Source organism: Rhinopithecus roxellana, chromosome 17, assembly GCF_007565055.1.
Source record: "Rhinopithecus roxellana isolate Shanxi Qingling chromosome 17, ASM756505v1, whole genome shotgun sequence".
Taxonomy (NCBI): domain Eukaryota; kingdom Metazoa; phylum Chordata; class Mammalia; order Primates; family Cercopithecidae; genus Rhinopithecus; species Rhinopithecus roxellana.
Genome location: NC_044565.1, coordinates 61,666,028 through 61,679,387, shown reverse-complemented (window position 1 = coordinate 61,679,387; position 13,360 = coordinate 61,666,028). Strand labels below are relative to the sequence as shown.

Sequence of the window (13,360 nt, the reverse complement as noted above, 5' to 3'; positions counted from 1 at the left end):
ATTTTTGTATAAGGTGTAAGGAAGGGATCCAGTTTCAGCTTTCTGCATATGGCTAGCCTGTTTTCCCAACATCATTTATTAAATAGGGAATCCTTTCCCCATTTCTTGTTTCTGTCAGGTTTGTCAAAGATCAGATGGTTATAGATGTTTGGCGTTATTTCTGAGGCCTCTGTTCTGTTCCATTGGTCTATAGATCTGTTTTGGTGCCAGTACCATGCTATTTTTGTTACTGTAACCTTGTAGTATAGTTTGTAGTCAGGTAGAGTGATGCCTCCAGCTTTGTTCTTTTTGCTTAGGATTGTCTTGGCTATGCAGGCTCTTTTTTGGTTCCATATGAAATTTAAAGGATTTTTCTTATTCTCTGAAGAAAGCCACTGGTAGCTTGATTGGGATAGCATTGAATCTGTAGATTACTTTGGGCAGTATGGCCATTTTGACGATATTGATTCTTCCTCTCTATGAGCATGGAATGTTTTTCCATTTGTTTGTGTCCTCTCTTATTTTGTTGAGCAGTGGTTTGTAATTCTCCTTGAAGAGGTCCTTCACATACCTTGTAAATTGTGTTCCTAGGTATTTTATTCTCTTTGTAGCAATTGTGAATGGGAGTTCACTTATGATTTGGCTCTCCGTTTGTCTATTATTGGGGTAGAGGAATGCTTGTTATTTTTGCACATTGATTTTATTTCTCCTTTGCTTATGAAGCTTAGTTTGACTGGATATGAAATTCTGGGTTGAAAATTCTTTAAGAATGTTGAATATTGGCCCCCATTCTCTTCTGGCTTGTAGGGTTTCTGCTGAGAGATCTGCTGTTAGTCCGATGGGCTTCCCTTTTTGGGTAATCTGACCTTTCTCTCTGGTTGCCCTTAACATTTTTTCCTTCATTTCAACCTTGGTGAATCTGACAATATGTGTCTTGGGGTTGCTCTTCTCAAGGAGTATCTTTGTGGTGTTCTCTATATTTCCTGAATTTGAATGTTGGCCTGCCTTGCTAGGTTGGGGAAATTTTCCTGGATAATAGCCTGAAGAGTGTTTTCCAGCTTGGTTCCATTCTCCCCATCACTTTCAGGTACACCAATCAAACATAGATTTGGCCTTTTCACATAGTCCCATATTTCTTGGAGGCTTTGTTCATGTCTTTTCACTCTTTTTACTCTAATCTTGTTTTCTTGCTTTATTTCATTGAGTTGATCTTCAATCTCTGGTATCCTTTCTTCTGCTTGATCAATTTGGCTATTGATACTTGTGTATGCTTCACAAAGTTTTCATGCTGTGTTTTTCAGCTCCATCAGGTCATTTATGTTCTTCTCAAAACTGGTAATGAAAGAAATCAAATGAAAAAAAAACTAAAAGGCAGAAATGAAGTCCACAGGCAAACAGCCTGGGCGGCGCCCTGACAGCCCAGGCAGCGCCCTGAGCCTAGTTAAAGATCGACCCCGGACCTAACCAATTAGGTTATCTATAGACTCCAGACATTGTAAGGACAAACGTTGTGAAAGTCTCTGTCCTGCTCTAATTACCGGTGTCTGCCACATATCTTAGTTCTGGGCCCAGTACAAACACAATCCTCTATTTTGTCCCAACTTCCTGAGCCCAACACAAACACATCCCCCCACCCACACATCTCAGAAACACCACCTAGAGAGCCCCTGATAAGGTCACAACCATTTGTAGTTTTACTAAATGCGTGGGAATAGAAAACTGTTAATTGTATTAACCAATTACCAGTTGTAATGCTGCAACCAAAAGAATTCCTTTGTACCTCTGTAACCTTACATATCCTGTATGCATCGGGCTATAAAAAGCGGGCACATGCATCATTCGAGGCCCTCTTGTATGTTGTAGAACGGAGGGACCAAGTTCGAACTTGCATTAAAGATCCTTGCCGCTTGGCTTTGACTCTGGACTCTGGTGGTCTTCTTCGGGGAATAAACGGTCTGGGCATAACAGTAATTCTAGTTAGCAATTCGTCTAACCGTTTTTCAAGGTTCTTAGCTTCCTTCCATTGGGTTAGAACATGCTCCTTTAGCTGGGAGGAGTTTGTTATTACCCACCTTCTGAAACCTGCTTCTGTCAATTAATCAAACTCATTCTCCATCCAGTTTTGTTCTCTTGCTGGTGAGAAGTTGTGATCCTTTGTAGGAGAAGAGGCATTTTGGTTTTTGGAATTTTCAGCCTTTTTGTGTTGGTTTCTCCCCATCTTGATGGATTTATCTACTTTTGGTCTTTGAAGTCAGTGACCTCCGGATGGGGTCTCTGAGTGGACATCCTTTTTGTTGATGTTGATGCTATTCCTTTCTGTCTGTTAGTTTTCCTTCTAACAGTCAGGCCCCTCTGCTACAGGTCTGCTGGAGTTTGCTGGAGGTCCACCAGTGGAGGCTGCAGACCAGCAGAGATTGCTGCCTATTCTTCCTTTGGAAGCTTTGTCCCAGAGGGGCACCTGCCAGATGCCCGCCAACGCTCTCCTGTATGTGGTCTCTGACTGCCCCTACTGGGAGGTGTCTCCTAGTCAGAATACATGGGGATCAGGAACCCACTAGGAGATGTCTCCTAGTCAGGATACACGGGGGTCAGAGACACACTTGAGGAGGCAGTCTGTCCCTTATCAGAGTTCGAACGCGGTGCTGGTTGATCCGCTGCTGTTTTCAGAGCTTCCAGGTAGGGACATCTAAGTCTGCTGAAGCTGTGCCCACAGCCGCCCCTTCCCCCAGGTACTCTGTCCCAGGGAGGTGGAAGTTTTATCTATAAGTCCCTGATTGGGGCTGCTGGCTTTTTTTCAGAGTTACCCTGCCCGGAGAGGAGGCAGTCTGGCTGCAGGGGCCTTGCCGAGCTGGGGTGGGCTCCGCCCAGTTTCAACTTCCCAGCAGCTTTGTTTACACTGTGAGGGTGAAACCACCTACTCAAGCCTCAGCAATGGTAGATGCCCCTTCCCCCACCAAGCTCAAGCATCCCGGGTTGACCTCAGACTGCTGTGCTAACCACGAGACTTTCAAGCCCGTGAATCTTGAGCTTACTGGGCCCCGTGGGGGTGGGACCTGCTGAGCCAGACCACTTGGCTCCCTGGCTTCAGCCCCCTTTCCAGGGGAGTGAACGGTTCTGTCTCGCTGGTGTTCCAGGCGCCACTGGGGTATGAAAAAAAACTCCTGCAGCTAGCTTAGTGTCAGCCCAAACGGCTGCCCAGTTTTGTGCTGGAAACCCAGGGCCCTGGTGGCGTGGGCACCGGAAGGAATCTCCTGATCTGCAGGTTGCGAAGACTGTGTTAAAAGTGCTGGGCTGGAGTGCATGGTACAGTCCCTAATGGCTTCCCTTGGCTGGGAGAGGGATTTCCCCATCCCCTTGCACTTCCCAGGTTAGGTGACTCCCCACCCTGCTTTGGTTCATCCTCCTTGGGCTGCACCCACTGTCCAATCAGTCCCAATGAGATGAACCTGGTACTTCAGTTGGAAATGCAGAAATCACCTACCTTTGCGTCGATCTTGCTGGGAGCTGTTCCTATTCAGCCATGTTGCCAGCCAAGGTCAACTTTTTTTTTTTTCTTTTTTGAGACAAAGTCTTGCTCTGTCGCCCTGGCTGGAGTACAGTGGCGCAATCTTGGCTCGCTGCAAGCTCTGCAAGGTCAGCTTTTTTAGATCCCACATATGAGTGAGAACATGTGATATTTGTCAGAAATGTCCATTTTAGAAATCACTTGCGTATCTGTGTTTCTAAAGATTTGTAGTTTTCTTCTTGCTGGCTCTAAACGTTTATTTTTCAGTTTATTCCTAACATGAACAATGTTAATGATAACATTGTTGTCATTAACAATGAGGTTGTAAATTTTTTTTCTAGTTGGTTATTATATATAAAAATTATTTTTCTATTTTTGTTTATTTTATAACTGACTTTCATTTAGTTTTGACTAGTATATGATATAAATTATACACTGTTTAAAATAGCTGTTTCGTATTCAATTTATACACTATTTTTAGACTTAAAAGAACAGTTAGATCTTTAACTTGAGATGCTTCACCTACTGGGTGAAAATCTCTATATGCCTCATTTTTTTTTTTCTCAGTGGTAAAATGATCTGAAACAATATATGACCTGTAAAGTATTACCCTTGAACCTATTATGCTTTGGATATGAAATTAGAGGATATGGTTTATTATAAATGAATGATTACATTTTATATACATTTCTTCTACTAAACTTTGTTGTAAATACTTGACCCCAGAACCAGTTTATAGGATTCTGATTGTAAAACGCACGAATATATTGTTTTAAGCTTGTTTTATGAAATTTTTGATATACTATAACAAAGTATTTTTAAGATTCCAAGGCCTAGAGAAGAAAAAGATACAAATTGGTTATAAATCTAATGTCAAGTCTAATACTGTCTTAACATTAAATCGAATATTAAGTCTGCATTTTTTTTATTATACTTTAAGTTCGGGGGTACCTGTGCAGAACGTGCAGATTTGTTACATAGGTATACATGTGCCATGGTGGTTTGCTGCACCCATCAACCGTCATCTACATTAGGTATTTCTCCTAATGCTAACCCTCCCCTAGTCCCCCACCCCTGACAGGCCCAAGTCTACAGTGCATTTTAAAGAAAGATTTTTATCTCCAGTATAATTGCAAATAAGATGCTGTAACTCGAATTGTCTGAACTGACAACTTGGAGACTCATTTTCACTTTTTCACAAAATCCTATTGTTTCAGTGAGACAAACGACAAAATCAGTAATACAAAAGCAATAATCTGTCCAGAGAAACACAAAGAAAAAAACATATTATTTTATACTGTTTTGCTTATATTGTTTTGCTTTGTTTTTTTTTAACAAAAGGAAACCTGGTATTATCTTGCAGTTTATGATTAACATAGTATAATACTCATTTGCTGTTTCTGAAGTGCCACAGAAATTTCTAACACAAATTGAAGAAAAATTGACACCAAAATTTTGTGTGTGTGTGTGTGTGTGTATTTCTGAGCTGGCACAGCCATGTGTAGCATTTGGTGGTGGTTCTTTTCACAGGATGAGCTGTTAGCCAGCTTCACAGACCCTTGGATATCATGTAGCCTAGTTCCTCCTCCTAGTGCTCCCATCTCTCAACACTGTTTGCTTTCAGTTTGTTCATGCAAGTTCAACGAAACACCTTAACTTAGATTCTTCCTTATGCATGTTCACAATATCATAATAATTATTTTTAAAAACCCAAATTGTCCTGTTTTTCTTAGCTCTTCATCTGAAAGACTATGAAGACATCATCCCTCCTGTGGAGATCTACTCTCTGCTAGCACTCTGCGCATGCGCCAGCAGAGCCTTTGGGACTTGTTCAAAAGCTTTCATTAAACTTGAATCTTTAGAGACCCTCAGTTCAGAACAGAAACAGCAGTATGAAGACCTCGCTTTAGAAATATTCACCAAACATGCTCCAAAAGATAACAGAAAACCTGAATTGGACAGCCTTATGGAAGGGTAGGCTAATTTTAATTAGTGGATGTCATTCTACCTTATTAGAAGCTTGGATTTCTAGATGTACAGTGTTTAATGTAGGAAGTAAAGTGCTAAATTTTGAAGCAATTCACATTAACATTATACCCTATTTTATTTATTCTTACAAGTGTATTCATGCCTTTATTTTTTCATTGTAAGAAAGGTTTTTTCTTGAAAAAGCTTTTTTAAATGAAAGTATTTGACATTAATCTTGGAATTTTTATTCTTTAGGTTTTTTAAAGTGTATTAAATAAATTAAGTTAGACTAATGAGAAGTTTTAAAGTATAATGAATTGTTTCGCCCCTTGTTTTACAGTGGAGAAGGGAAACTGCCAACATGCGTTGCCACAGGAAGCCCGATCACTGAGGATCAGTTCTGGATGTGCAGTGTATGCAAGCATGGTGTCCTTGCTCAGGAAATAAGCCACTACAGCTTCTGCCCCTTATGCCATAGTCCAGTGGGATAAAGGAATGATAAACTGTATATAACCGTAAAATATAGGTAACATCAATAAATGGCTATATGCTGTATGTGTAATAAGGTTTATTTCTATGAGTTTTGTATGAAAATAAGCCTCATTATTTATAGTTGAATTTTCGCACAAAATACATGTTAATAAAATAATTTTTAAGGCAATACAACTGTGAAATAATAAGGCTGATTTTCATGTAAATGTATGAAAATCAACCATATTTTCTGTCTCCCTCTCTCTTTTGTCTATCTTGTATTTGGTTACATGATACCATGGGAATATTCCAAATACATATTTTTCTCACAGTGTCAAGGTAACGGAATTCGTTAAAAATCTTGAAGGGAGTGGGGAGTGGGGGAGGCATGGGAATGGGGCAAAGTTGAATTTAGAGAATTTTTATAACCCATGTTACAAGGAAGTTAAACAATTGTAATAGTGAAATGAGCTTTCTCTGTAGCCATAGTTAATTAAATAAGCGTTGAATGTCTTCTTTATTATATATTCAGAAGTGAGGCGATGGCATTTTAAAGACATTTTTTTACAATCTAAATTGTTTCTAATAGCCCTATTCTTCTATTTTAAAACCTGTCCTTTTAGTTTCATTCAAGAGATGGCATTTGGAATTTACACTTTCATATGATTGTGCAGAAAACTTGGCTCTATTTATAATGAAAATAACAAACCAAAATATCCATTTTGTAGTTATAGCTTCTATTGAAACATTGTCACTAAGCTGGACCCTTCATTTACACAAGTATTGTTGAGGGAGTGATTCTTTCTTGATATGCATCTGTTTTCATGGGTTATTAATTTAGAAGATAAACAGTTGTGATCTGTAATGGACCATTCCTTATGTCTTGTATATAGCTAATAATGTTCTCTGTTTATTTCCCATGAATTCCCATTTTGTGGCTAAAGACAGAACTTTGCACTATTTCATCAAGATTATTTTATTGAGGTTTGGCTTACCTTTAGTAGAGGCAATACAAAGAGATACGAAACTTTGTTATTGCAGCTACAATGCACTTTCTCAATCTGATGTTTTTGTCTTATAGAGACCCAGGCAAGTTCAGCATGTTGCAGATTGGGAATAGTGAGCTATGAGAAGAGATTTAGAGCCAGGATGAGCTTAGGATAGATAGTGGGCTCTGTATTATGTCTTTACAATGAGAGCTATCAGCTCCTAAGATGTTTCTCTAAAGTTAAAAAAAATTACATTATACCTCCAGCTGATTGAAGTCCACCCTTTCCACACTGATGTGCAATTATATGAAAACAAAAAAAACCCCCCAAAAAACAAGTCCATATATGCAGGTACCAATTTCTGGTTTCTTTTTCTGTTCCATTGATCTGTTTGTCTTTCTTTGGCCCAAAGCAGAATGTCTCAGTTATTATAGTTTTTAAAATAGGTCCTGCTATCTGATACAAGTCCTACTTTGTTTTTCTTCTTCAAAAATGTTTTGTCACTCTCAGTCGTTTGCACTTCTTTTCTACATATACAACGATATAACCGTGCTTAATGACTGCTTTTTTAAAAAAAATACTTCTCAATTGTCATATCTGTTATTTTTTTTTATCATCTTATTGCATTGGCTAGGATACCCAAAACAATGCTGAATAATTAAAGTGATGATACTGGGTATCCTTGTCTTAATCTCAAAGGAAATTTTTCAATATTTTAAGAAATCATTGCTTATTATGTTTTCTGTAGACATTTTGTTGGTAGGTTTTAATAAGTATGTCTTCTTGTCCTCGTTTGCTAGGGAGTTGAATTTTATTAACTGAATTTTCTACATCTGTTGAGATTTTTCTTCAATTTGTTGATGTGGTGAGTTAAGTACTACAAGCAAGAATACTTGATAATGCTAAAAACTGCTATTCACAATAACAATGTAACACGTAAGAGTATCTGTAGACATAACACCTAATATCTATGCTCATAGCAGCCACCTTTGATAAAGCAGAAACTGCAGTGGATGCAACAAAATCAATTAATAGAAATACAGTAATAATGACTTCAATGCAATGTTGTTGTGACGATCTCTTATAGAAAACACACTTGCCACTTGATTTTTCCCTTTTTATGTGATGAAATACACATAGCATAAAATTTACTATCTTAACCATTTTTAATTGTTTTTAAATTTAATATTTTACAAGACATGGTCTAGCTCTGTTGCCCAGGCTGGAGTGCAGTGGCACAATCATAGCTCACTGCAGCCTCAAACTCCTGAGCACAGTAATCCTCCCACCTCAGCTTCCCAAAGTGCTGGGATTACAGGCATGAACTCTTGCACCTTGCCTATATTAATCATTTTAAGTGTACAGTTAAAGTGGAATTAACTGTATTTATTAAGTACATTCATATTGTACATATTTCACCACTACCACCACCACCACCATCCATCCATCCATCCATCTCCAGAATTCTTTATCTTGCAAAACTGAAACTGTATGCTCATTGAACAATAACTCCCTATCCCCCTTAAAGCTGTCCCTGGCAACCACATTCTACTTTCTGTCTTTATGAATTTGACTACTCTAGGTACCTCATAAAAATGGAATCATTCAGTCTTTTTGTGGTTGGCTTAATTCACTTCAGGTAATGTCCTCAAGGTTCATCCATGTTGTAGCATGTGGCAGAATTTCCGTTCTTTTAAAGACTGAATAATATTCCATTGTATGAGTATACCACATTTCGCTTATCCACTCATCTGTTGATAGACACTTGGATTGCTTCCACCTTTTACCTAGTACAAACAAACAATACTGCTATGAACCTGGATATGTAAATATCTCTTTAAGACCATGCTGTCAGATATTTTGGGTATATACTTAGAAGTGGAATTGCTGAATCAAATAGTAATTTTATTCTTAGTGTTTGAAGAAGTGTCATACCATGTGATTGCACCATTTTACATTCTCACCAGTAGTGCACAAAGATTCCAGTTTCTTCACATCCTCACCAACACTTATTTCTTCTTAATAGTTTCCATCCTACTGGAATGGTGAGAAGTGGTATTTGATTGTAGCTTCGATTTGCATTTTCCTAATTATTAGTGACATTGAACATTTTTTCATGTTCTTATTGGCCATATGTGTATCTTCTTTAGAGAAAAGTCTATTCAAATCCTTTGCCTATTTCTACATTGGGTTGTTTTGCTTTGTTGTTGTTGTTTTTGGAAGTTCTTTATATATTCTGGGTATTAATCCCTTATCAGATATATGACTTGTAAATATTTTGTTTTATTCCGTGGGTTGCTTTTTTACTCTGATGGTGTTTTTTATGCACAAAAGTTTTTAAATTCTCATCAAGCCCAATTTGTCTAGTTTTTTCTTTTGTTGCCTGCACCACTGATGTCATATTCACAAAATCATTGCCAAATTCAGTGTTCCTAAGTTTTTGCCATATGTTTTTTCCTAAGAGTTCATAATTTTAATTTACATTTAGGTCATGATCCATTTTGATTTAATTTTTGTATGTGTTGTAACAGTCCAACTTCATTATTTTGCAGTGGATATCCAATTTTCCTAGCACCATTTGTTTAAAAAACTGTCTTTATGCCAGTAACACACTTGTTTTGGGTAAGGTAGCTTTGTAGTAAGTTTTGAAATCAGGAGTGAGTACTTAAACTTTGTTTTTTTTCCAAAATTGTTTTGGCTATTTGAGAGCCCTTGTAATTCCATATGAATTTTAGGATGGAGTTTTCTATTTCTGCAGAAACATCATTGGGATTTTGATAAGGATTCCATAGAATCTGAAGATTGGTTTATATAATATTAACATCTAAACAATATTGTCTTCTAATCCATGAACATGAGATGTCTTTCTATTTATGTCTTCTTTAATTTCTTTTAGCAATGTTTTATAGTTTTAATTGTACAAATCTTTTACTTTCTTGGTTAATTCCTAAATTTTTTTTTTTTTTTTGATGTTACTGTAGACGGAATTGTTTTCTTTTTCCTTTCTTTTTTGAGAGGGAGTCTTGCTCTGTTGCCCAGGCCGGAGTGCAGTGGTGCGAGGCACAATCTTGGCTCACTGCAACCTCCACCTCCCAGGTTCAAGCGAGTCTCCTGCCTCAGCCCTTTGAGTAACTGGGATTACAGGTGCCTGCCACCACATGTGATTAATTTTTGTATTTTTCATAGATACAGGGTTTTGCCATGTTGGCCAGGCTGGTCTCAAACTTCTGACCTCAAGTGATCCACCCATCTTGGCCTCCCAAAGTGCTGGGATTACAGGTGTGAGCCACCGTGCCTGGCTGGAATTTTCTTAATTTCCTTTTGGGATAGCTTCATCGTTAGTGAATAAAAATGCAATTGATTTTTGCAGCATGTTGATTTAATATCCCCCTACTTTCATATCCTCCTACCTTGCTGAATTCATTTATTATAACCATTTTTAAATGGAATCTTTAGTGTTATCTATATGTAAGAGCGTATCATTTGTGAAGAGATAATTTTACCTCTTCCTTTCCAATGTGGATGACTTATTTTTAAATTATTTTCTCGCTTAGTTACTCTGGTTAGAACTTCCAGTGCTGTGTTGAATAGGAGTACAAAAGTGAGCTTCCTTGCTTTGTTCCCGATTTTGTAGGATAAGCTTTCAGTTTTTCACTATTGAATATGATGTTCACTGTGTTTTATACACGTCTTTTATTATGTGGAGGCAGACCCCTTCTATTCCCTGCTTGAGTGTTTTTGTCATGAAAGGGTTTTGAATTTTGTCAAATGCTTTCTCTACCTAAATGGAGGTGATCATAAAGTTTTTTCCCTCCATTCTGTTACATTTTTTTTCCTCAACTGCTGTTGATTGATTTTCATGTGTTGAATTATCCTTGCATTTCTAGGAATAAATTCCACTTGGTCATGGTGTATAATCCTTTAAATATGCTACTAAATTCAATTTGCTAGTATTTTATTGAGGATTTTTGCATCAAAGTCATAAATGATATTGATCTGCAGTTTTCTTCTAGTGTCTGTGTTTGGCTTTGGTGTCAGCACTATTTGCTTCATAGAGTGATTTAGAGTTTTCTTTCCTTTTCAATGTTTTGGAAGAGTTTAAGAAGGACTCATGTTGGTTCTTCCTTAAACATTTAGCAGAATTCATCAGTGCAGCCATCAGGTCCAGGGCTTTTCTTTGTCAAGAGGTTATTTTTAGATTACTGATTGAATCTCCTTACAAATTACAGGTTAATATGGTTTGTCTGTATCCTCACCCAAATCTCATCTTGAACAGTAGCTCCCATAATTCCCACATGTTGTGGGAGGGAGCCGGTGGGAGATAATCGAATCATGGGGCAGTTTCCCCCATACTATTCTCGTGGTAGTGAATAAGTCTCACAAAATCTGACGGTTTTATAAGGGATTTCTCCCTTCCCTGTTCTTTCATTCTCTCTTGTCTGCCGCCATGTAAGACATGCCGTTTGCTTTCTGCCATGATTGTGAGGCCTCCCCAGCCACGTGGAACTGTGAGTCCATTAAACCTCTTTTTTCTTTAAAAAAACAAAAACAAAAACAAAAACAAAAAAACCCAGTCTTGGGTATATCTTTACTAGCAGCATGGAACAGAATAATACATAGGTCTATTCATATTTTCTATTTCTTCATGATACAATCTTGGTAGGTTTTTTGTTTCTAGGCATTTGTTCATCTAGTTTGTCCCATTTTTCAGCACACAATTGTTCATATAATCCTCTTTATTTCTGTAGAATTGATGGTAATGTTCCCATTTTCATTTCTGATTTTAGTAATCTGAGTCTTTTTTTCCTTAAGTCAATTTAGCCCAAATTTTATTAATTTTTGTTAATCTTTTTAAGAACCAACTTTTGGTTTTGTTGATTCCATTTTTCTGTTTTATCTCTGTTTTGATTTTTTATTATTTTATTCCTCTGCTAGCTTTGTGTTTGCCATTTGTTCTTGATATTTAATGTTAATATGTTTTACTTTTTTATAAATCTGTTAATATTCCAACTGTTTTTTAAATATAATTGCTTTCCTTTGTAATCCTGTTTTAAAACACTTGAAGACACTGAAACGACATAGGTTTCACCACACTTGCAAAGGTGCCATAGCACAAAAAAGGTTAAGATTCTTACTCCTATTTAGAACCCCCCTTCCCAAACCCCCAATTTTCATTACATATACTGCTATTTTCCTCTTAGATCACTGGTTTTTAGACACATAAATATCCCTGTTGTTCCTTGAACAGAACAAAGCATAACTTCTACTCAGGTGCGGGGGCTCATGCCTGTAGTCCTAGCACTTTGGGAGGCTGAGGTGGGCAGATGTCTTGAACCCAGGAGTTGGAGATTAGCTTGGACAACATGGGGAAACATCCCTACAAAAAATACAAAAATTAGCTCACTGCCAACCACTTCCACCCAAGTTCAAGGGATTCTCATGCCTCAGACTGTGGAGTAGGCTGTGATTACAGGCACCCGCCACTACACCCGGCTAATTTTTTGCATTTTTAGTAGAGACGGGCTTTTGCCATGTTGGCCAGGCTGTTCTCGAACTCCTGACCTCAGGTGATCCACCCGCCTCGGCCTCCCAAAGTGCTGCGATTACAGGCATAAGCCACAGCGCCCGGCCATCTCCACCTTTTCTTATCTCCCAAAAGAATTAACATTTCTGGCTTTATGTAGAATAGTGTATACTGCCACATTAGTGTTTGAGTCATTCCCCACAGGAGAGGGGAACTACCCCTCCATTTTTTTTTTTTGCAACATCTCGTCTTCCTTTTGCTGTTGCTTCCCCACACACACACTTGGTTTTCTTCTATCCTGTACTTCAGATTTCTGTTTCGTGTTATTTTTCATATTGAAAAGATGACACTGCCCCAAGAAGCAAAAATAAATGGGAACTGAAAAAAATTTTCTTAAAAAAATTTTTCTTATTTATTTAATCTCTTAAATCACCTGGAATGAATATTATGTCAACTGGGAGCTTAAATGCTTAAATGTATTTTACCCCAAATGGTTAATCCTCCCAATAGCACTCATTTGAATAATCTGTCCTTTTCTCCATATATGTTACATGTCTTTTACAAAATACAGCCTATTTGGGGCATGTTTCTGGGCTTTTGTTCTATTGAGCTGTCCATTTGCTTACACCAGAAATGCCAGTTTATTTTTTGTAGTTTTCCAATCTTTTAATTTCTATCATTTTTTTAAATTTAACATTAATCCACTGTATCTGTATTTTTTCAGTGGTGGTGAATGGAAAAAATTAAAAATCTAATGAAAGCAGCCAAAAAGCACACAATTTATGTCCTGTTAAGACTTCTGCATGCAAGTATCATGCTCCAAATATATTTTTCATCTTTACTTTTTCTGACGGAAAGGGCGCAAGTACTTTGGGAAGCAAAACAGAATTGACAGACCCCGAAAACATACACAGCAGGCATGTA

The 13,360-nt window shown here is 37.7% G+C and overlaps 1 protein-coding gene across 4 annotated transcripts in view; it reads left to right on the top strand.

Annotated features, from left to right (window-relative positions):
* The window catches only part of WDR35 (WD repeat domain 35), a 73,091-nt gene extending 66,830 nt beyond the window's left edge, over positions 1–6,261 (top strand). For all 4 annotated transcript variants that reach the window (XM_030921552.1, XM_030921551.1, XM_030921550.1 and 1 more), the window contains 2 exons: positions 5,218–5,458; positions 5,793–6,261. In XM_030921552.1, coding sequence (XP_030777412.1) covers positions 5,218–5,458; positions 5,793–5,943 — 392 coding nt within the window. In that variant the 3' untranslated portion in view covers positions 5,944–6,261. The remainder of the gene's footprint in view (positions 1–5,217; positions 5,459–5,792) is intronic.
* The last annotated feature ends 7,099 nt before the right edge of the window (positions 6,262–13,360 follow it).